This window comes from Drosophila innubila, chromosome X, assembly GCF_004354385.1.
Source record: "Drosophila innubila isolate TH190305 chromosome X, UK_Dinn_1.0, whole genome shotgun sequence".
Lineage (NCBI taxonomy): Eukaryota > Metazoa > Arthropoda > Insecta > Diptera > Drosophilidae > Drosophila > Drosophila innubila.
In genome coordinates this window covers 18,569,605-18,595,602 of record NC_047626.1, presented here as the reverse complement: position 1 = coordinate 18,595,602, position 25,998 = coordinate 18,569,605, and the positions used below count along the sequence as shown (strand labels likewise).

The 25,998-nt window shown below is 36.1% G+C and overlaps 1 protein-coding gene across 1 annotated transcript in view; it reads right to left on the bottom strand.

Annotated features, from left to right (window-relative positions):
• Positions 1–25,998, bottom strand: part of LOC117781629 (adenylate cyclase type 9) — a 55,408-nt gene that overhangs the window by 8,643 nt on the left and 20,767 nt on the right. The window contains exon 3 of the mRNA XM_034618418.1: positions 3,450–3,727. Within this exon, the coding sequence (XP_034474309.1) occupies positions 3,450–3,727 (278 nt within the window). The remainder of the gene's footprint in view (positions 1–3,449; positions 3,728–25,998) is intronic.

Sequence of the window (25,998 nt, the reverse complement as noted above, 5' to 3'; positions counted from 1 at the left end):
ATGTTCAAGGGGGAAAACTGTAACACGATGAACTCATTCACCATTGCCGTTGCTTTTTGCAACATCATTAAACAGATTGCAACACTCCAGACCAGGTGACAAGGTGGTTCCACCAGATACATAGAAGAATTGTGGGAATGGGAAGAGAAACTGGAAACTTAACTACTCTCGTGGAGGTAAAGCCACAAAACTAGTCAAATTAACGACAAAAATTGTGCAGTGTAGGACAAAGTTCCAGACATCCAGCAAATTTCTTAGTTCATTGTGCAGCAAATAATGCGAAAATCGCAGGAAATTGAGCGAAAAATATTTCCTTTAAATAACTTCGCTCATTAGCTAATTAAGCTGATTGACTTTTAATAGGACACATATTCGATTTCTTAGAATTCTTATGCATATCCATATCCTAGTTTCTTCAACTTGACACATCCAAATTCGATCTCCTATTTTTTCTATATTTAATTTAATTTTAGCAAATTTGACAAATCCAATAGACTTGCTTTGACTAATTTTAAAAGGACTTAGAATAATTCTTCACTAAGAGTTCTACGAAACTTGACTTAAGACTTTACCAAATCGAATCATTTGCTTTGAAATAATTTCGTGAAATTTCTAAAAGAGAACTTCTCATAGGTATTTCCAAATAAATTCGACTCAATTTATACATAAATAGAAGTAACAAACTTAGATTTTGCTGCAAAACTTCTGTTTGCTTGATTTTTGCTTTTCAATTTTTAACATTTGATAAGTAATCTATAAAAAAAAATGAAAATTTATGCATGACTTTAGAAAACAAATTGAAAATGAAAGTTCAACCCAAGCAATTCGTGATATTTTTTAATAAATATGCACCAATTATTGTTTAGAATGATAAGAAAATACACAATTAATTTGTTTATTCACATTTAGCAAACAGGTAACAGACTATCAGATTGACTTCTGGGCCTGAGTCGTGTCCATCAGCATGGAATTCCAGTTGCTCCAGGGACAATCGTTGAATGTGATAAGCGACCTGACAGCGCCACGACGTTTGAAATAATTATATTCTATTATCTGACACTCGGTCCGTTGCAGCAGCTGCTCCTGGTTGAGCCAGTTGAAGGAGCTTAGGGGCATCCTGGGGTGGTTATAGTGCTTGGTGGTGCAACCGAAGAACAGACTTAGGATGACGCTCAGTGCAACGAGAGCAAGGCGACGTGATAGAGAGTGTAGATAGAGACTGTGCCGCAGGCGACGTCGCATTCTTGCCACAAAATGTAAACGATTCAGCAGACGGAAGAGGAGAAATAGCCAAAGATTTTCGAGCAGCACGTGGTCTAGGTTAGCGGAGCCTTCACTGCACGTACGCAGCAGGACAATGACTGTGAATGTGGCCAAAAGGATCAGAGACATACCCGCTGATTCAATGAGAATTTTCTTTTTTTTTTTTTATATTAATGTGAAAGGGAAATTTTTTGTAGAAATGTGACCGAGTTTGCACTGAGAGACTGATTCAATCGATTTGCCGGCTGGGAGGCATTTTTGGTTGCAATTGCGGTTCCCATTCCCTTGGCCAAGTCCTCGCCAAATGGCATTGACCTGCAATGGTAGCCGAGCCAAAGCCAAACCCAAACCCAATCCTGACCCAAACCAAACAAACAAACCAAGCAACTGGCAACTAGCTTGTCCCAAGCACGCCAAGCGGCCATTTATGGCAGCAATTTTGCCATCCAGCGCAGTTCTCAACTAATTTGCCTCTTTCACCCATCCAAACAGCCAAACGAGGCAAACAGTCAGGCTCGTGCGGCATGTGGCATGTGGCATTACCCCTTCCCTCACCTCTCACCTCTCCACTCGCCGTCGCTCTCCTGCTTCATTGGTTGCCCTTTTTGGGCGTCGCGTTGATTGCATGCACGTGCGAAAGTTGAACTCGCAGCTGGTTATGCATATTGCGGATCTGCCTGAAGACTACGGCGGACTGCGGACTGCGGGACAACTTCATGATTTGTTTGTCAAATTCAACAGAATTGTTTTAAAGCTCGTATTAAACAAAAGTTTCTCAAACTAAAAGACCAATCAGATCTTACTTATACTAATATTTATTAGGAATACTCCCACATTGAAATTTCATATATATTTTATAACAAGATATCATAAAAATGAACGAGCTTAATTAATTGTCAAGTTCAAGCTCAATTCTTCAATCCGTTCGGCATGTTCTTCAAGTATTTATTGTACAAGAAATGCAAAATTAATCCATTAAATTCTATCCTTAATCTTTTATTTTCTTGGAATTTCCTTACGACCTTTTGCTTCACGTCAATATGAAATGTGTTCTTATTGTGAATTTGAGATAATGTTTTGTGAAAAGTCTTTGTCAGACCGTTTGCAATGAATTCAAATTGCATCCGAAATAATTTATTTAGTAGAAGACTCAATTATGACAATCTTAACTCCAATATTATTGATAACTTCGTTCGTTTCAATTCTATTTAGTTCTATATTTAGTTTACAAAGAAAAACGCAGACAATAAAGATTCTAACGCAGTGACTTATACAACAAGCAAACTTACACCTTAGCAACATAATTGAATTTAATGCTTAATCCCAACCGAAAGTAAACGCTATACATGAATCGGTTATTAATCGGTTATTTCGATTTCGGTGTAATAAAAAAGTGTTGTTTTGTTTAGCGTTTCAGTTACGGTTAACAATTTCAACGGTTTCCTGGAAAGCTACAAGTACAGCATTAAAAGCTCATTAAAGCTGTATTTAATGTATTTAAATTAATGCAACTAAACACTTGAAACTCAGCTGTGCTTGGGTTGCAATTTTTCCCTGGCTTTCGAAGTTTACTTTTCCATTCAAAAAAAAATAAGCTGCAAAGAAAGCACATTAAAACTTGAATTCTTACAACAAGTAACTGCGTGTAAAGCTTTGAGCGTAACTACTAATGATTATTGCTATTATTTCCTCTTTTGAGTAAAACAGCTTTCAAAGTGCATTAAAGCTTTAAGCTGAATAAATAAGCGTACGAATTGTCATTGTTTTTCATATTTGCCAGCATTTTGATGCTAATGATTATTGCTATTATTTCCTCTTTTGAGTAAAACAGCTTTCATAGTGCATTAAAGCTTTAAGCTGAATAACTAAGCGTACGATTTGTCATTGTTTTTCATATTTGCCAGCATTTTGATGCAAGCAACAGAGAAAGCGCATTAAAGTTTTAATTATAACAATTTAGTCGGACTGAGAGCTTGAAGCTCAATTAATTCTACACAATTTGACACAATTTTTAACGCGCTCCAAGCACTCCGATTTAATTGCTGTGCTAATTGCGCATTCAAAAATAAAACACTCACTTGAGCACTCACTCATTTATATACGTATATGCCGGATACCGAATGTCAAATGCCAAATGCCAAATACCGAATACCGAATACCGAATGAATGTCGAATACTTCACTCACCTGTATCGCATGCGTATGTGGGGAAAGACGCTGGCCTGGAACTGCTCCTCGAGAACGGGTGAATCGAACTTGGGATCCAGCCATGATTTGGCGGCGGCACGCTCAAAGGCCACTGGCAGCATGACGCTGCAGCAGGAGTGCCGCCTTCCGGTTTGACTTAGATAGGTTTGGATGTGGGGCGCCAGGGCGATTTGTATGTCATCGGTGGAATTGGCCCGGCTATCGTTGACTAGAACGCCCGGCGGCATGGCTGTAAAGCTGACCGACTGACGACGCGACTGCAATAAGCAAAAAAACAATAATAAAATGCAGAAAGATTAGTTAGTGCTACGAATATTTCATGGCCTAGACAAATTGAAAGACATATACGTGTACAAATGAATGCTGTGAGTGGGATAGAAGGCAAATGGCGCCGCAAAGTATGCAGCAAAGTGCGAGGACTCAAACGAAAGGACGAAAAGGACAAGGCCGCGGTCGAGGACGTGCCTTCGACATTTGCCATTTGCCATTTGTTAACTGGGTCAGTGTTCAGTCTGCCCAACCAACTGTCTCAATGTCCCTGCCTCTGTTTCTTTCTTTGTCTTTGTCCCTGTCTGTCTGTCCGTCTGTCTGTCTGTCTGGCTGTCTAAGCAACAAGTGATGCGACATTGCGCATACGGCGCGTGTGCCTCAAGTGACCACTTAAAAAAACCAGTTGATCAAAAGAAAATTGCGTTGCAAGTCACGCGACAGTTTGGATTTGATTTGAAATTTGATTTATTTAGAGTTCAGCCTAATCTTATCGCACAGCAGAAGCCAGCAAGAAAAAAAAAAAAAAAACAAATTATAAAACGACAACGAAAGCAAAATAAAAATCAAAGGCAAATTAAAAATGCAACGACGTCGCGACGTCACTGTAAAAGTTTCTACTTAATCAAATCAAGTATACGACCCGTTGAAGCGGCCGGCATTACAAACACACACACACACAAAAAGACGTACTTACAGGCACACATGTGCGGGTGTGAGTTTATATAAAGAATTCGTCGGAAAGTTGCTAACTGAATCATAAAAAAAAGTTTATTCAAGTTTTCGAAGCGCGCTTCATTGAAGGCTGCTAATAATCTCGTCTAAAAATAGCAACTGTGGCAAATAATAATATTTACATTAAAACTTTGACCGCGAATAATTGCAAACACACTAACACACACACACACACACACAAGCAAAATTACAACTGTGAGGAATTTTTTGGATTTTGTTTTTGCAGTTCTTTTTTTTTCTTTGTTAATGACTTGCTGCCTGGCAACAATTGCAGATTTAATGCCATCTTTGTCTATGTTGCCTTTGCCACTTTTTGTTTTTGTTTTCGTTTTCGCTTTCACTTTTCAATTTCATTTTTTCATATTCCGCTTTTCAATTTTTGTGCTTTTGATTTCTTTTTTAGTTGTTGTTTGGCTTTTCATGCTGCGGCTTGAATATTAAATCCTTTATTTTTTTTGCAAACCAACTCCTTCTCTCTCACTCTTTCTCTCTGCCTGTCTCTTTCTGCACTCTACTCCCCTCTCTCTCATTCGTTATGCAGTACACAATAAATACATGGTATTTACTCGTATTTATTTTTCTTTTAAATGTATATTTAAAAACACAATTTCACGATTCTAGTTGTTCCATAAAAATCGACGAGTGCAATTAAAAATCGAAAATTACAATGCAGCGGGAACTAGCGGTGCTGTGGTGCTGCGGTGCTGCACTGGTAATAATTCTGGGGGCAATTGTATTAAATTTAAAATGCTCTCGTACGTACCCAAAACATGCCATAAATATGCGGGCAACATTTTTGTTTCAATAAATTTCAAACGAAAAACAACAGAGTCACAACGTCTGTTTAGGAATTTAACATTGTAAATTTGTTTTGCAAAAATCAGAGAGAGGAACACAAACGCAACAACGACAACAAAGTCGATAAACTACATATATAAAAAATTGAAGAAATTGTTGCCAAAAATACGCGACGAATAATTGTTGTAGCTTGTGCTGGGCTTTGATTTGATTTATTATAATTTAAAGCAGCGCCAACAACATGCACACACACACACACACACACACACACGAACACTGGACAACAACTATTATTCAGAAAAGGTTCAACGAGCGCACTCGACGTTTTAAACTCTCGATGTTGCCGTTGATGCGACGGGAACTGATTTGAATTTTTTGTACCGAAACTGACGACAACGCCGACGACAACGACGACAACAACGCCGACAACAACGCCGACAACAACGACAATGGAACGTCGGTGTCGATGCCGTCGCTAGCTTTGCCCTGTCGTTGTTGTTGCCTGCATTAAAAAACAGCTGACAGCAACAGCAACAACAACAGCAACAATGTGCAAAACTAGGCAGCTTATCGGGTAGCCTGATAAGGCCAGGCAGGTGAGATAGATAGATAGATAGAATAGATAGCAACACAAGCTGAGCGAGACAGGTAAACAAAGAGAGAGAGAGACAGAGACAGAGGAGAATTGAGCTGACGATTAGTAGCAATGCCACAACAGCAACAGGATCACAATTTCCATACTTAACATAATTTTTTTATTTTTATTTTTTGCGCAATTTCCTTAGCTTTTTTCCCTCTTCCTCTCTATCTTCTGGAGAGGTGGTCTCTCTGCAAAATGTTTGTTGTATTTTTAGAATTTTTTTTTTGCCGCTTGGTTAACATATTTCAACAGTTACTGATAAGATAAGATGCCGCCCAACGCTTGGCGGCCTCTTAAGCACTAAGAATTTTTTTTTCACTTCTTTATTTTTGTTTGGCAGTGAGTAGTGCACTCGAAATACCTTGAACTTGAACCCGAGATGCTAATGAATGCACTCGCATCGCCAAGTGAATAAATCTGAATTGAGTTTCAGCTCAAAGGATTGTCGCTGACTGTCTTACAAACTACCTCTGAATGCAATTTGTATTCATTTGAATAACTGATTCGAGCACTGATTTGCAGCTTGACTCAATGTATACATTTGTATTATGATTCGATTACGACTTCATTTGTTTTTTTATATTATTTTTTTGAAATATATTTTTCGATGTGTGAGACAAATTTTATTTAAGAGATTTGACATGTAATAAATTATTTATTTTTAAAATTTATTAAATTGTACAAAAGTAATAAAATTGTTTGTTATTAATTTTTTTAAAAGAAACTTTATTTAAGCTTCAACTTTCATTCAGTTTCGTTTTTTCTATTGTTCAGATTAATATTTAAATATTAAGTATTTATTAAAATAGGTATATATATTTAATATTTATTTAAATTAAGGTGTATTGCAGAATGATAATTATATTAATGAAATCAAATGAGTTGAAATCTATACTAATTTCATTTCTAGTTTTCTAATGATGGAGCGGACTCTCAACTTTATTCACATGTCAATTTCAATTAGAAAAGTGTGAGTATATTTATTTATTTATTTGTTGCTATCAACAGCTATCAACAATCATTAGTATAAAGTGTTATGAATAATGGGTGTGAGTGTGAGTGTGAATATGAGTATTCATGTTTCAGCTTTTACTCAAAGCTCAGTTTCAGTCTCGCTGTTGACCCCTCCGAGCAACCCCATCATATTATAAAACACGTGTAAAATTTGCACATTGTTGTTGTTGTTGTTGTTGTCGTCGCTGTTGTTCGTTTTGTTGTTGTTGTTGTGTCTAATTGATTTGCTGGCGCTGTTGTTAATGATGATTCGTCTGTTGCCATTGTTGTTGCTCTTGTTGTTGCATTATGGAATTTTCATAGTACAATTTAATTGTACTAAATGCGTCGATTTTTGTTTGTGACAACTCATTGTCGTTGAATGCTATTAGACAACAATCAGTACAGCAACAAAAGCAACAAGAACAACAATAGCAATTAAAGTATGATATTAACAATATTATTAGATAACGGCAAATCTTGGCCCAGTCAAAAGGCATTTAACATTTGCACACTCGGCCTTTCTACATATTTCGCAAATTGTTGAGCAACGAAATTTGCAGAATGGAAAGTCTATAATTATTGTATAATACAATTCAAAACAAAATATACAAATAAAATATATTTTACTTTCATATACAAGTATTAGGTTTTTGAAATTGAATTGAAGCAATCTATATATATTTGTACCATATTTAATTGATTTAAGTGACCACAAGAACATTGCCTAGACTTTGGAATAAAAATGGGGTTATGCCCTAGACGAATAGTCGAAATAATTACGGCATTGGGTAAAGATTCAATTTAAATAAATAACAGCCAAAAACGACCAAAAACAACTTCACTTATCGGAGAGCCAAAAATACAAGCACAAATAAAGCAGAGACCTAAATAGAGTATAAGGCAAAAAGAAATGTTGAGAAAGTAGAAACACGATATAATCGCAGAAGAAATACGATAACTAAACAAGCGAATTCCAGATAAACGTTGGGAACAGCGAGTGAGCAGACGGAATAAACGAGTGTGAAAAAATATCAAATATGGATTAATTTTGACGAGTGATGAGTACAAGCTAACGAATTAAAGTTAACAGTGAATTAACGAGAAACTTTCACTTTAGTAAATTGAATGTAACGAAAATCAGCGAAAAATAAAAATGTTACTGTAAGAAACAAGTACAAATATTTGCGAGAATCTGAATTAACGAAAAAGTAATTTGAAAAGTGAAAACAGTTATTGAAGGCAACGAGTAACGAGTAAGGCATGTAACGAGTAACTATAACGAGTAGGAGTAAACTGAAAAATATGTAAAAAGCAAATGAATGATTAGTTTTGAATGCGAATAAGGAAATTAAAGGCAGCGAGTAACTTTAGTCAAGTTAAGGAAATCAAATATAACGAGTACGAACGATTTGGAAATTTTATTCAAACGAATTGCAACGAGAAACTGAACTGAATTTTGATAGTGAAAAAGTTAAAATGATCATTCTACGTGTGCAAACGGCATTTGATAGAACAATAAGGAGAAACTATGATTGGTAGCTTGAAAGCAAGAAAATCAACTTGATTGACATACAAAGCCAACATAGTTCAAAGCAACCGACACGTCAATAAGGCAAAGCAATTGCCAAAAACAAAGTTAACTCTGAGCCACTGAACCACCCTTCACAGTCCAAGCCCACAAATATGATTAGCTGACCAGATGTGAAAGCGGAGTGTTGAGTGTTGAGTGAAGCGAGTACATACACAGTGGACAGTGGACAGTGGACTTGGAATTGAACTAGGAACATGGGAGGAGGACCTTGTGGTCAGTGCGGTTGCTTTGGCGCCTAGACTGCAAATGCAAGGACATCCGAAGCATAAAGGACAATGAAGTGTTTGCGCTGCTGTTGCCACTGCTATTGGTGGTGTCCTCGCTGGAGGCCACATCCACAATGCTGAGGCAACAACAAGGGGCACAGGTCAAAGGCAATGGCCGTGTCAGCTGCCGCAGTTGCTTCCAGTTCTCTAAGTGCGTCACAGCGACGCCCAAAGTGTAAATAAGTGCTTACATTTTTAATGAATATGCTCGTACATATATGCATATATGCTGACTAACACACTCACGCACACTCGCACACACGCACACAAAGAGATATTCGACTGTGGTTGGCGGCAGTTAAAGCCTCTAGTGCCACTAAGTGGACAAATGGCAGTACAATTTTTATACTCGTTACTTCTTAAATAAGAGGGTATATTGTATTCGTTGCTATGTGGGTAAAAAAAAATTAATAAATCATTATAAAGATTTGTAACAATCAATCATGTTTTAATTTGGGTAGCATGTAGGTTTACATATATCCTTTTCATTTATGTTAATAATTTTACTTCACAATTGAATTTTAGTGATTTATGCAATAAGTATTGTATTGCAAATTTAAAAGTTATTATATACACTAATCTTAAAATAAGATTATTTTAAGACCAAATTACTAAAACTAAGATTATTAATCTAAAAAATCTTAACAGCTGCATATAAGAATACAAATTTTTTATCATCAATTTTATGTTCTTTACACGTTTTTTAGACCAAAAATCTTAGTTCTGAGACCAAAATCTTGATTTTAGAACTTTTTTTTTATTAGAGTACATAGAAATAAATAAAATTAAAACTATTAACCATGTTTTAGCGGATCTTAGCGGTTATACGAGCTAGAGAAACAGAATTTATTGTAGTCACAATTTATTGGTACTCACAGATCTACATTAATAAACACATTTGTTGGTTCTCGACACAATTTTTAGACAAACATTGTGAGTTTTGAGACAAAAGCCTTAATTTAGGACCTACAAAATACAATAAGAACTAAACACTTTTACAAACAGAGAAAACATTTTGATTGTAGTTCTACTATATATATATTTGTAGTGTATTTTCTGTAATTTTTGTTTTTATCCTTGATTTTAAAAATAGTCACAATGAATAAATGTTTGCTTAAAGAGAGTAACAGGTATCTTATAGTCGGGCCCTCGAAAATCGCGATCTTACTTGTTGTAATTGAAGCCGGGACTTCCAATCGTGCTGTGGTCGGCTATTGACAAATTGACAACGTGTTGAAGGCAATCAAAAGGGAAATGCATTTAACGAACGAAAAGGAAAACTCAGAAAAAGCCGAAGTACAAAAGATGAAACAGCCGATGTCTTAAGACCACAAATTGAGGCAAACGATTGACCCAAACATGAAATAAGCATGAACCTGAGCCCAAGACTGGGTCAACAACGTGTACTACGGGGTCAGACTGAAGGAGGGGGCGTGTCGCATTGGAAATGCACAAAGATGGCCGACAAAAAAAAAAAAAAATAAAAATAAAAAAAATACAAGAATGAAAAGGAAAATTCCAAAACGAAAGCAGTTGGCATGGCGAAATGTACAACAACAAGAGGAATGTCGAGAACAGAGGGAATACCAACAATGAAGAAGAGAAGAATGAAAGCGTAGAATGGCAGCAGGAGCAATGCTAACGGTACAATATAATAATACTACGTAATGATGACAGGTGGGGATCAGGTGGGGAAATGGAGAAATGTGGATGCAGAGGCAAAAATGTATTATAAAATGAAATGTAATCAAGTCAAAAGACAAGCGGCTCACACAGATACACACACAAACACACACACACACACACAAGCACACACAAGCACACACATAGACGCAGCAAGTAAGCTAAAAATCCAACGATTGTCGCACGGCAACACTGTCGAGGACATTGAGGACAGCGACGCTGTTTTGCCATGCCACTTGCATGCCCAATGAAAGGACATCTCGGTGCCAACAGTTGTCCTCCATTTGGAGGGACAAGCTGCCTCCACATGCTAACAGGTACACTACCGTCAACTACATATACTATGCATATATAAATAGTTGGTCAAATAATTGTTTGGACAAAATAAAGATTTTTCTTGTTATATATTAAACAGACATATGTAAAATTTTTTAAATTTTATTGATTAAGATTAAGATTCTTGAGCTAAATTATTTTTGTAATGTAAAAAACAAACAAGTGAATTTCTGCTCTTTGTCAAAACAGTTATTAAAGAAACTGTACAGAGGCCAGCGTCAAGTCAATAAACAGTCAGTCGAGCACAAATACAAATACTAACAAAAGAATGCATGACACGAACGTTAACACAATAAAGCTAAAAAATTATAAACGCACACTGTCAAACAATCAAACAAAACACACATACAGTTGACACACATGAACACATACATAGATACATAAATACTAATACATATGTTAAAGTATAATAATCCAAAGAAAAATAAAGCGGAAAATCAATTTTAAAGCATTGTTCCACACTGTCAAGGATAATGAGCTGCCATTTCTGTCTCTCCGTCTGTTTGTGTGTGTGTGTGTGTGTGTGTGTGTCTATGCTGGTGTGTAAAGCGAGAGCAATGCCATAGACCTAGAGACAATGCCAGGACAATGACAGCCACAATGGCAGTCAAAAGGCCACAAATCTCTGGCATAGGGAACCCTAACAAATGGCAATCCCTGATAGAAAAAGTGCTGAATATCAAATAATTTTCGCTTTATGTTTAAATATAAGAAAAACGACTTATAAATTGTAATTTTGAAACTTGAACTTCAACTTTAATTTGTATATTAATTTGTCCTGGGTTAAAAATAGATACAAGGATATATGACAATTCGTATAGTATTCTTAAGTATACCAGAAGATATCAAATGAAGTGAGAGCGATTGGCCTCACATGTAGCAAATATAGATAAAGTATATTTTGGGAAATAATTAAAAGGAAAAAACGAAAACAACTTTCTTAGTTGTTCAACAGCTACTAAACACGAGAATAATGGACAGTAAATGATAAAAGATTATATGATGTTTGAGTCTGAAGATTCATCTGAGTTTAATGCTTAGATAAGCGCAACGTGAGCACGTTTTTTAAGACTTGGGATTAACAAGTATGTGAATGCGCTTAAAAGTATGCAACGCAAAGTTATGATTTGCAATGTTGCTAATAAGGTTGCTGCGAATGGGGGTGACTTATGAGATTGACTAGCTGACGGACTGAGGCACGGACTGACACACATTGGGGCACATAGACCAAGAGCTGGTAACAGGTAACATCATTTCCGCTCACGTCAACCGTATTTCCGCTCCTTACGCTCCATTGGACTGCACACTAAACCCGTTGGTTAGCGCCATGTGGAGGCGGCAAAGGATTACACACACCCAGCACACCACACCCAGAAACCCACATATGCATACACACCCACACAGTCATGGTTTTCGCTCTATCTCACACGAATAAATTGTTGCTCCAAAATGCAATTCCATCAACGCTTTTAGACGAGGTAATTGAAGCATGTTGGGTATATAGGTTTTCATAGACCATACACATTGCGAATTGTTTATTTATTGAGAAAAAATAAATATTTTGTTGTTAAAACTAAGTGTAAAATAAACTTAAAAATTTATTATATATTGGTATTATATTTATAATTATTTCTAGCTCTAACTACTATAAATGCTGAGATCGTTGGACTTATTCAGATTAATATGAGATCCTTGATGAATTCGATGTACACAAATGTTGACTGTTTATCAATGGTATTTTCGTTTCCCTTTAAATTTAGCTAACAATTCTTGCTTTGATAATTATCAAGTTTTTTAAGAATTGCCTCTTTCTCTTATTTTTATAATTTCGGTAAATGTTTGCACCAATTTATCATGTTTTGCATTAAGCATAAGTAAAATATAAATATAAAAAAGCTAAAGCAATATAAGTTTATTAAATTGATGCACAATTTAGATTTAATTTAATTAGAAAACATTCAAATGTATTCAATTAATTTTGAGTATTGATCTTTGTTATTCAGTGTAATTGAATGATCAGTGCTAGTTTTCACCTGTTACAGGGTATCTGGCAGTTAACCTTGGACTTGACGCGAGCTTTTTTGTGTGCTCCTCTTTGCCAGTTGGCAACATATTGGGAAGCAGCCCATCATCTTTGATTTTTCCCTTGTTATGCATTTACTTCTTCCCTTTATCCGCTTCCCTTCTTCCATTATACTATGTATTCCCTGTTGTTTGCCGCTCTTCGCTTTGCTGCCACGCCCACTTGACACTTCTGAAGTGCTTTTGTATATTTGTTTTGCTTTTTTTCTGCAGTTGCCCATCAAAATTCGCTTAAAGGTTTTTTGTTTTGGATTTTTGGTGTGTGTCAAATTGAATTAACAATTGCTTTTGTTTTGTCTTGCTTTATATGGGGTCCTCTAATGCATTCTGTTATCAATTGATACATGTTTGTTTATCGCATTGTTTACAATGCATTTTTTGCTTTTTATTTTTTTTTGTTTTACTGGTGCGTTAAGTGCATTTATGAGTTGATGAAAAGCTGGACACGCGTTGCTTTCAATTATCACTGGAAAATGCGGACAGTTTAAGTGTATCAAAGTGTTTGTGTGCCAATGCATTTATTATTTGTGTAATGCCATTTGCATCAACATGGAACGAATGCCAAATGGATTTGATGGTTGCTGTCTCCCCAAATGGGAAACCCTTGACAGCACACTATAATGGCATATAGAATTTGAGCTGCACTTAGATTTGACACTCTGACAAGCTGCCAGGCAGGCAGGCAGCCAGCCAGTAAGACAGACTGACAGATAGATAGATAGATAGTACAAGGACGCGACTCGATCAGCAGCAGGTACATATGTTTGTATGTACATACATAGAAATAGAAATGCATTTTGGCTACGTTAAGTATACGCCACATCAGCCAGTTGAAAGATGAAATCGCCTGATGTCTCGCGTGTGACACTGAGGCGCTGGCGTTTGGCGACCTTATCAGCACCCATGACCAAAAAACACTAACAATAACAATAACAACAAAGACTTGACGTACATACATATGTATGTACATATGTCAGATGTGTAGCGTTTGTTGACTGTTGAAAGATAAGCGATAAGATCGGCGGCGTCGGCTGCTGTGATTGACGCGGGTGTGAGACACACTCACACACCTACACCTTAGTGTGTGTATGTGTGTGAGTGTGGGATACGAGTATAGAACTGATAATGATATTGCATCTCTCGCTTTGCTAAATATTTAAATTGTAGGCACGAGTATTGCGGCAATTTGTTGCGACAGCCAGACAATAACGACTCCAAAAGAGAGAGAGAGAGACAGAGAGAGAGAGAGAGAGAGAGAGAGAAAAAGAGAGAGAGCCAGAGAGAGATAGAGAGAAAGAGGGAGCTGAGAATAGGATAAAAATATTCTCAAATGACACTGACTTCAACTGAATAAAAAGATTATATACTGTGCTATTAAACATTTTCGGTACAACATCCGGTGTTATGTTTTTATTTTGGATATTAAAAAATTAATAATAAAAGTTATACTACTTATTTGATTTTTATAATAAATGAAGATTTTTGTATTTTTATACCAGTTACTTAAAAAATAAGTATTCGTTGATATTTATTTATTTTATTTATAATTTTAAAATAAAAATAAAATTGTTCTTAACAGTTTGTATTATAAAAAAAAACAAAAAACAGACATAAAATAAAAATTTATCCTCATCGCTTACAATCAAATTATTTTTGATGCGTTTGATTTGTTTTTCTTTGAAGTTAAGTTTTGTACTTACAATATATCAAATATTTCCATAGGTATTGTCTATATTTAATTTATTGATGTGACTATACAAAACGGCATACATTTAAATTGGCCTAACTTAGGCCGGAGTCTAAAAGCTAAAAGCTGTAAGTGAAATTATTCAACAACTTTTACGTACTATTTTTGCGTAACTTTAATGTGAGTGATTATTATCTATCTGCCAATATCATTTAGCTAACATTTGTTTGTGCTTGAAAAGTTCTATTATAGGCATTGGCAGTGTCAAGAGAAATTGTACTAATTGATGACATGCTGCTGGTTTATCATTGCCTAAAAAAATTACCTATTCATTACAGTACAGACCCAGAACGCCCACACGACCATTAGTTGGTATTTAATTGATTGTGCATAAATGTCAATTGCAGCTCGTTCACAAATTATCAGTATGTGACAAATGGTCGAATATGCAAATCATGTTCTAAACAAGCCCATTAATGGGCATTAAGTTGGCTTATCAAGTCAACCTGGGGGATGTGTCTATCAATTTTCTGCATAATTTGACAACTGGAGCCATGCACCTGGCCATCATCTACCTGGCAGCCGGCACCTGGCACCTGACAACCTTTTCACCTTTGTTGCTCACCCGATTTTTTGTGTTTGTTTTTGTTTTTGTTTTCGTCTTCGTTATTGTTTTATGTTTGTTTTGCTTTCGTTTTGGCGCACACACATGCGCGAATATGGAAAATTTGTATGTTGATTGCCAGCAATGTCAGCGAACCCGTCAAGTGTCTGTTAGTTACTCAGACGCTTCAACTGAGTATGAGCTCTCTACTACCTGTTCCCCCCGTATCCTCGGCTTTTGCGCCAGTCATAACGTTTAAAACACTTTGAATGACTTTATCGCGTTTTTTTATACATATTTTATCGCTGCAGCATTTACCTGCTTGCCTCGATGTTGTTGTTGTTGTTGTTGTTGTTATTGTTGTTGATATTTTATGAGCATTGCTCTCCGCTTGGCAGATTTATGTCGGTGGCGTCCCCCTCGCCCAACCCCTCCACTCATACGTCTGCATGCCGCTTAAAAGCTGCTTAAATTCTATTAAATTGTTGGCTCGCTTGCCTCCAAATTGCTTCAAGATTCTTGTTGTTGTCGTTTATGCTTTTAATGTTGCCGTAGTTGTTGTTGTTGCTGCCGTAGCTGTTGTTGGTTTTGTAAAGTTTGTCACGTTGCTGTTACGTGTTGGTCACAAATGCCTTGCCTTGGCTCTTCGGGCACCTAGAACAAGCTCCAGTTCTAATGAGGCACCACCGCATTGCCGTTGCCAGGAAGGTTTCTGCGTCAACATTGAGGAAATTGCGTGCCGCACATTTAATTGATTGCCCACCAACCGGACACTGCAGCCGGACCGAGTTGCCCAAGGACTCTCCGTTTCGCCTTTAGGAAAAGGAAACGTAGTACAACAGCCAGCTATCCGAACACCCAAGAACCCATCACCGTAAAGGCCAGTGACACATAAAAATGGCAAGCAATTGGCGTATTTATACTACAGATTATGTGGGCCAAAAACACTCAAGAATTCCAGTCTTTAAACAAGAGGTTTAAGTACTTGCACTCATCCTCGTACTCGTCTAAGAGTCTGCGTGCGTTCCGAGAGCAAATTCAAACAGTTCTTCAGCTGCACGGTTGAAGCTGCTGTCACTCTATTGAAATAAATGATTTAAGCTGGCGTCAGACGACGATTTCTATAAAAAAAAATAGTTGCTGTAAAAAAAGCGTCACCTAAAAACATGTCCTATTTCTATTGCTTTTTTTTTTTGTGTCGATCAAATGTCTAATCAATGTGATTTGTAAATTTATAGAACGTCACTTGTTTTTAGAAATTATTGTGTTACAATTTTTTAATAGATGTCTTGTATGAAATTGTTAAAAGTGTGACTAGATTTGATGTAAACAAAAACTTATAAGATTTTGGTTTGAAAAACGTTGCGAATAATGTGAATGGCAAATTCACCGAAATGTTTAGAAGTCAAAATTTTTATTAAATTGGTACATAAACTGACTAAGCGTTCATAAAAGTTTACTGTTTTGAAAACGAAAATATTTCGGATTCAACATTAGTCTGTTTAAGTCCTTACAAAAATAAAAATAAATACTTTTTCTTAAGTATCTTCTTTGTATTGATACCATTGAGTATTTTGTTAGCTTTTAAAATAATTTTGTTTTAATAATTCTTTTCATTTTAAAAATATTAAAACCGATTTAACACAATGTTTATCCAATGCATGCCTAAAATGCGTATATCTTATTAAAATCCAATCGTTTTAAAAGCTTTTCTTAAACTACTTGAAAATGTTTCATTGCCCAATATGAATAATATGTTTTTCGCTCACAAAATCTCTAATAAACAATGTAACCCGAAACAAGCGACACAGATTTGTTAGTCGCTTCAAATACAAATACTTGGGAAAAGGAAAATGTTTTAGATATTGACAATCTAATAATGCTTAGATTGGTGCAATTTGCCAGCCCATTTTCAGTTAAGAAAACTACTTAGCCCTTGGTCTACATCATCATCAGTTGCTGGTCTAACCCATTTGGGTGAATCCACACCATACCATACCATACCATGCCATTGCATTGAGGTTGCCCTTGTCATAAATTGTGGCCACATCGCAAATAAATCCAATTAAATTAGCAACAATCTCAAGTGACCGCTCGATGAATGCACAGATGCTGGGCTTCTGTAGGTGGAGTTACTTTCCACTAATATTATTTTCAATTTGGTTTTGCTGTCAGACCCATATAAGAATGCTCTCTGTATCATGTACTCACCCCATTCCGCCCGTGCCGTTATTCCCACTCTCCATTCCCAATGGTCATAAGTTTTTATGCACAGTTTTCTTTATGCTCTTTTGGTTTGCGATTGTTGTTTGTTATTCAATAGAAAATTAGTTTGCTTGTCCTTCTGTCCGACTGTCCAGTACATTCTACGGCTCACCCACTCACACACACACACGCACACACAGAGAGAAACAGGTACTTTACTCGTACTCGCACTCATTCAATATTATTGCCCATCGCATTTCGCATTCAGTTTCAATACCAAATCCACTTTCAATACCAATTCCAATCCCTTTTTTGCTCTAAGTCAAAATGAAAATGCTTTTTCATGCCCTTTCCTTCTCTCTCTCTCTCTCTATATATATATATATATCTGTCTCACTCATACGCAAATGGAAATTAGCCGCAACTCTGACGCACTTTTAATGCGTCCTGCGTCCAGCTGCGCCCAAAGGTATCCCAATATAAATTAAACCAACTGTTGCAGCCCTGATTATAGAAATATACCTGCAAATACAAACTTAATTACAAGTGTGCAAGGATATAAAAAGAAAAACAGTGTTGTTATTTATGTACTTAATAGTCTCTGCCTCTAAGTCACATCCAACCATTAAACCAGATCGGATTGGATTGTAAGTAAACTCCATTTCGAGTCTAACGTGAATCTTCTAACAGTCGACATCTCCAATCATCTTTTCCAATATAAATACTTTAATTTTAAATTTTCTTTAACGTTTCGTTGTAAATTTGATTTCATTGAGTGTTGTAAATTTATTCATATCATGTTAGGATACCGACTTCATATTTCCTATTCGTGTTGAATTGAGCACAATTTGAGTACAATTGGATAACAAATCAAACTTTTGCATTATGTAATACATTCCATTTTTTCACAGTGCTTAAAAAAGAAGTCAGAAGAAAAATTTTTTTTCTTTGACCGTTCTCTTTTATTATTATCAATAATTCTACTAAATCGTATTAAGATTGAATATACACATATATAACGAATGGTAGGATTTTAAGCAACTCGAGCTCCTTAAAGTATGCAATAATATTTATACATTTGCTGTGGTTTTTAAAGGTGTGGTATATATGTTATCAGTATTGTTATTTAAGACGTGTTTATCTTTATTTTTACCGAGTTAATTTTCAAAATAAACATTTTTACAGATTTTACTATTATATTTAAAAGCTCAGTTCAAATGATAACTTCCCGAGACTCTGATTCTCCTCCAAACAATTGCAAGTCAGTAACGTTTGATGTTGATTGTCTTTGCATTGTTTAAATATTTTAATTCTTCTGTCTGTTAATATAATAAAAACGAAACTTCAAGCTTTGCCTCTAATTGCTGGCTAATTATCTATTTGCAAAATAAACAATTGGCCAAGTTTTCTGGCGAATTTTTCAATTTGTTTCTATCTCAAGGTTACTTTTAAATTCTCTTTGTTTCAAAGCTATTCTGCTAAAAAGCTTTTCATATAATAAAGTTAAGCTAATTATTTGAAATATAACTTTTTGAGAAAATTAGAATTTTAAGATGAATAAAATATTGTGTATTGTATTATTTTGGCTTCTTTTATTTTAGAGATTGTGCTCGTAATAAGTATGGACAATTATTTCAAATAATTCATTACTGATTGCCACTTCTCCCATTCCCTCCACTTACAGACAGACAACACATTAAATTTGTATCAATTTGATGTTGGTTTTATCCAACCGAATGTGGCATGAGGCCCATGAGCTCTGATTTTGAATGCTGGGAGGGAATGTGAATATAAATGGGAATTCAATGTTAATGGCAGCTCAGACGAATCATTTGTGTGCTTAAATCTGTAAGCATGCGACCTCTCTTCGCTTCTCCCTCCACTCTCTTGTGCCTTATGTCCATCATTCACATTTTTTACGCTCGCATCTGGCAAATGACAATCAAACAAATGATCGTCATGGCAGCATGGTGCCTAGACAGCTCAGTGGCTCAACAGTGGCTTCTCCTCGGTCGCAGGCATCTCGATGATGCTTCTGGCGGTGACAGTGGCAATGCGGCAAGGTGACAATGCAATTGGAGAAGCGCACGTGGCAGAGGACGTGCAACATGCAATCGCCATTGACGCACAAGCATCAAGTGCAACTGACGAGCTGACAAATTGACAAACTGACTGACTGTCGATGATTATGAAATTGTTAGACGACAAATGTCATCATTGGAATCTCTAGAGCTCAAGTTCTGCACGCGTAGGTGTTGTCATCGACTCCACAAATGTCAAAGTCCAACAAGACAACAACAACAACCAAAACAACAACCAAAACAACAACCATAATAACACAATGACAAAGGCCAACAATAAACAACAATCTGTCAATGCTGTCAGAGCAACGATTATGCCAATTGTTCGCTCTCACTCTCTGCTTTCAAACTTTAGACCCAATTCCTTGAGTCTAACCTCAAAAAAATAAACAGTGACCGGGTCAAAAATTAAGAGATATATAACTGAAATCATGGTAATATATATTCAAAAGTTTTATTCACTTTGATACAGCATTTCTTATAGCTTGGTGCCATTTTAAATTTGGTCAATTATTTCAAGAACAATTTTTCTACTTTGATGTTAATTTTGTTGTTTTTCTGTAATTTATGAGTTATAAGCTGTGGCGATTTGAAACGATACATTAAAAGTTTTAAGACAAATAATTTAGAAAACCACTATTATGAGCCATGTTTTTAAATTTTTTATAATTTAAAAATAGTTTTTTGACATAGAGTTCAGGTTATTCCAATTATCTATGCGACTTGATTCTGTGAATATAGCATTTAAAAATCAACTTTAATAATAGATAGATTACTATAGACTGCAAATAAATAAAGACACAATAATATGTTAAGTGCGCTTCCAAAAAAAATGTATAATGCATGCTGTGTTTTAGAAGAATATGAAGATTTCTGTTCTAAATTCTTTTAGATGTCCAAGTGGTTTTCACAAAACAAACCACTGTGCGTTTGCAACGTTTGTTTGCCACGTGTGCAGGTTTCACGGCTCATTTGGCAAGAAGGAGACAACAGCAGCAGCAGTCAGAAGCATTCAGTAGCGTATATGTGGCGTATACGTGTTTTTTAGTTTGCGCACTTAAGCAACCACAACGCCAACAAACAGTCGACGACCGACAAACGACAAGCGACAACCGACATGTGTCCCCAACAGAGTTGCTCGTCATTTGCAGCTAAAAGTGCGCATATTTTTTTATGCCACGCCTCTTTCTTCCTCCTCCTCCGCACACTCTAAATCTATCCCTCTTTAAGCTTAGCCGCTGCACAGTTTATAGCTCATTATACGACATAATTGTCGCCCTTTGACTGCTCATTTCCCCCTGTTCACTTCACTCGCTTCTCTCTTAGCAGATCCTGACGCAACTGCGCCCTGGATGCTGGAGCAGGACCAGGAGAACTTGGATGAGCGTCAACGGTGTCGACGCAGCGAAACTTTTAATTGGAAAACTTTTGCATACGCACAGATAAACGCGTCGAATGTTTAACATCGCGCACTCACAATCACACACACACACACACACACACAGGAAACATATGCAAATTGTATGTAAATCTATGAAACTACACACACACACACACACACACACACATAATCAGTCACACTCACACTAAGAGATATGCGAGACTGCTTAGGCATTTCCATAAATGTTTTATGTTAATTTGCAGCTCAAGCAAGAAAACATTTTCTAAGTGTAGCGGAAGAGCGCGAAAGGAAAAAAACCACTTCAAATCCACAAGTTAAGTGTGTGCTCGACTAACAGATATGTTATAAGTGTAGGTTTATGCATAGATATGGATATATAACAAGTGGACGGATACAGTCGAGCACGCTCGATAGTAGGATACCCTGTGCCCAGGTACTCTGTACTGAGTTTGATGTTTGAACAATTGTTCCAATGGCAGCTATATGATATATGGAACCAAATTAAACCAAATTTGGTCAGAATGTACAAAGCCAACTTAAATGCATGTTCTAACAGTTTGGTTAAGATATCTCAAAAAACAAAAAACTTTTTCATACTAAAAGTTGATTTTTGACCGATCGGTCCTATGACAGCTATATGATGTAGTCGACCGATTTGAACGAACTTCGGTCAGGATAGACAAAACCAAGTTAAATGCATATTTTATCAGTTTGGTTAAGATATCTCAAAAAACAAAAAACTTTTTCATACTAAGACTTAATTTTCGATTGAGCGTCACTATTGCAGCTATATAATATAGTGGACCGATTTGAACTAAATTTGGTCGAAATGTATAGTACCAGCCCAGATGCATATTCTATCAGTTTGGTTAAGATATCTCAACAAACAAAAAACTTTTTTATACTAAAACTTTAAACATTAAACTTAAAACGTCCGATCCAAAAATAAAAACTATCTTGATCTGCCTCTGGTATCCAGGGACCTACACACCAAGTTTGAAGTCTCTATATCTTATGCTCTCTGAGATCGACGCATTCAAACAGACGGACGGACGGACAGACAGACGGACATGACTCAATCGACTCGGATGTTGATCCTGATCCGCCCTCTTCTGCCTGTTACATACATTCTGCCAAACACATTATACCCTTTTTTGCCCATTTTCAATGGGCTCAGTGTATGAAAATCTCTGCAAAAAAATTATCTATGCCATTTCCAAGTTGGAATTTCAAATAATTGTATAGATTAATGTAACAGAAAGAGAATGATTAACATTTTAAATACCGGTACTAAAATGCAACACAAAGATTTAACAATTGTAAAATTTGAATATGTAATTAAATTGAACAATAAGTCATTTTAAACATTTTAAATCTGTATATGTTTATTGCATATAATACGTCAATTATTTACCTTATTTATTTTAACGAATATATAAACAATTATTTGATTTGCACAGATTTTATTAAAGTTTTTTCCGTTGCAAGAATTTGGTGGCATTTGTAAATTATTTAAATGCTTTGTACTCGTTTCCTCTTATTCAGTTATTTACAGCAACCGCCCATTAAAGTCCCCATTCTGGCCTCGACCTTGCCACTGGCTCTGCCCCTATGGCAACTTCAAATTCATGAATTCATAATGCGTCGTTGCAACGGCAACAAAAACATCAGCATCAGTCAGTCCTAACGACAATGAGTGAGGCAACTTGAGTTAACTTGACTTTGACATTCTGCAATTGACACGCGACCATTGACAATCGCATTTATTACATATATTTCCTTCGTTTCCATTTCTCTTAAAGTCAGCTAAATTTATTTTTAACCGATAATGTTCGAAATTGTACAGGGTATCTTCTAGTCTCACACTCTAAATTGCTTAACATTTAAGTGACAAATCAATTTAGTTTTGTTTTGACAAAGTTTTGAAAGTGCGAACATTGAAAACTTCCAAAGTCTTAATCCAATTCTTATGAACATCCTGTAAAGTTATGACAACTTTTTTTAATAAATAGAAAGAATAATTTGTTTTTATTTACAGGTCAGATTGAATAGTTAATTGATATTGTGAATTTACTCAATTTATAATAAGGACCAAAAGGAAGTCAAAAACGAGTTTTAATAAGTTGAAATACTCGGGCCTGTTCCGAATTCCGAAAACGAAGAATTGTCGTTTTCAAAACGTGTGCTGTTGAGCGAGCGGAATCTAAAGTAAATGCTACATAAAGCAATAAAATAATTCCCTAAAACAATAAATTGAAAATTCAAATAATCTTGAACATTTTTAGAATCGTTTAACATCACTACTTCAACTGTTTAAAGTTGAAGTATATTTTAAAAGAATTTTTTTATAAACATCTACTTATATTTCTTCATTGGCAAGAACAGCTAAATCGGTCGATGACTTACTGCGATCGAAACGTTTTCGAAACCGAGCTCGAAAAGTAAAAACAAGTCCATTTCGGTCGGAATCGGAATTTACTTTTTGAAAACGTTCGGAATTCGGAACAGGCCTGACTATACAGGTATTCCAGCTGTTATTATAATGCTGTTGTGTTGTTTAAATTTTAATTTGAAGTCAAATTTAGTTCCGCACACTCTCCTTCTCTCTCTCTCTCTCTCTCTCTATCATTCTCTATTGCTCTTGTCTCTCTCATTCTCCATTGCTTTTGTCTCTCTTTACTTTATTACTTTGCTAGAAATTTGCATTTCTGCGGGCAAACAATGCAACACAGTTAAAGCAATAAACGCATACCTCCGGTGAGCTTCAAGAGATGAAATTCATTTTAACATACATATTTACGCATTTTCCTGCAAATAAAGTTATGATATCTTAGTAACAACTTAGATTTCCACAAGCAAGTGAATTCCAGAGCTGATTCGTTTAGAAAGAGGTTCCATTGAAGATCATTGGTTCGGTCATTCATCAAATATTAAACGACTTAAGAAAAAAATTTAAATTAAATCGCTTCCGAAAAAAATCATTTTTTAAGTATGTTTTCAGGATATTATACAATATGCGGTTGTAAGGGCAACAACTTAACTTTAAAAAGTCAAAGAAGACGAAAATATTTTATCTAACAAATAATAATCAGAGTCCTGAAAATCAAAATGTTGCTAAAAAATCGCGCTTGAATCAAGTATTTTGTGCTTGGCTTAAAAAAAATCCAGGATAACCGTACTTTTGAAGCCGCATTGCATTGATTTTATTCCGGAATCACGAATTTTCTTTCTGTGTTGTTTTCAATGTCTACTATATCGCATCAAGGTTAACTTTGACTGTTTGCGGTTATTTGTAATGCAATTGTTGTTGGTGTTGTTATGTTTTTGTTTTTGTGTTTGCATTTGTACAGCGACAATTTTATTTGTCCAACTTGACCGCGAGCCCAAGCTGACATCGCCAGACCAAGTCACAAGTCCAATCCTAAAGTCCAGACCGAATCCCAAACCCAATTCAAAAACATCTGCCCCACCGAATTGACACAATTCCCGTGGCGTTTTTCTCAGAGTTACTTTTGCAGTGTCAGTTGCTGTTGTTGTTCTTGTTGTTGTTGTTGTTATTCTGGTTGTTGTTGCTTTCGCATAGCTTATGATTACAATATTTTTCATAGCATACTTGCAGGCAACTCGTAAACAACAACTGTCAACCGACATTCCCATGTGTTGGTCTCTCCTGTTGTTACTATTAATGTTGTTGTTTTTGTTGTTGTTGTTGTTGTTACTGCTTGTCATTTGTTTGTTTGCCTGTTGCCCATTTTGTTTGCTCGTCGTAACTTTAGTGCTATGTCAATTTCCAAGGCATCGTCAGTGGCAGTTACTCAAACCAACACAGAGACAAAAAACACACACACACACACACACACACACACACACACACACACTCCACTGAGCAAGCGCCCCTTCCCTTAGCACCTGCCATCTCAGTCGCTTAGGTTTTCCTACTCTAACATTTATCGCTTGGCTATTTATTTTTCATTTAGTTTATTGCAATCGAGACGCGCTGAGTTGCCAATTTGTTTACCTTTTACGACAGCTGCTCTGACGCGGGGGGTTGGGGGTGCTGTGGGGTAAGGGCGGCACCGTGTCACTAATGATACAAGTGGGTGCTTTGCCAGTTTTACCACCTGCCTGCCACCATCATTAAAAACACATCAATCAATGCAATCAATGCGCAGGAAACAGATTGAAACAATCCAAACTTGGCGGGTAAATGGAACACGTTAAGACTGTGTTGAAATTAGTGCTCTAATTACCACAAATCAGTAGCATCATCATCATCACCGTTAGCATTATCATAATCATTAAATTAAGCCAAATGCCTCAAAGAGCTGGCCAAAAACAGAAGACGACACAACTGCTGCATTTATTGTGACAATTTAGTGGTTTGAGTGAGTTAATTTAACGCTTCATGCCACATACCGCATGCCACATGCCGCATGCCACATCGACATTCATGGCTTTGTACAGTTTATTGTAAGTCATTTAGATAGAACAAACTCACAGACTGATGAGTTCGGATAGCTACCAATAGTTGCTTCTCAAATGCTTTTGGCCAATTTCGTTGGCTTCACTTGCAGCTCTTGCCACAACTTGCCACAAGCTAACAATCATACGAGAATTTTGTAGAATAGTTGTAACCACATTCATTCCATTTACAGGATTCAATTTCGTTCAAAGGAGCTTTCATTGAGATTGCTTTCATTTTCACTTTCGCTTTGCCATTCACTTTCACTTCAACTTCCACTTTCACATTCACATTCACATTGTCATCTGATTGTCTGATGATGCTTTTGGCTAGAATTTACTTAAAGTATAATAAAATCTCACACTTGATGTAACTCAAGTGCAATAGAGTGCACGATTCGCTGGTCCATGAATACTTCTTATACTCATACATATAGTATTCATTGCACTTAAAATTCTCAACTCGTTTAAGCAGTGCATTCGATTGCGTGTATCCTTGTTTGAGTTCATCTGATTGTTGTAGATGATTGAAAGCATTTTTTGCTAGTCTTATGGTTTTCTACAATATGGTTATTCCATGTGTGGCTCAGTTGTAATATGTAAATCTGGCCAACAATGAATGCCAGCCAACAAAAACACAGAGCGCAACAATCAAGTACTTATAACGACATATTTGAAGCTTGATTTCTCACTA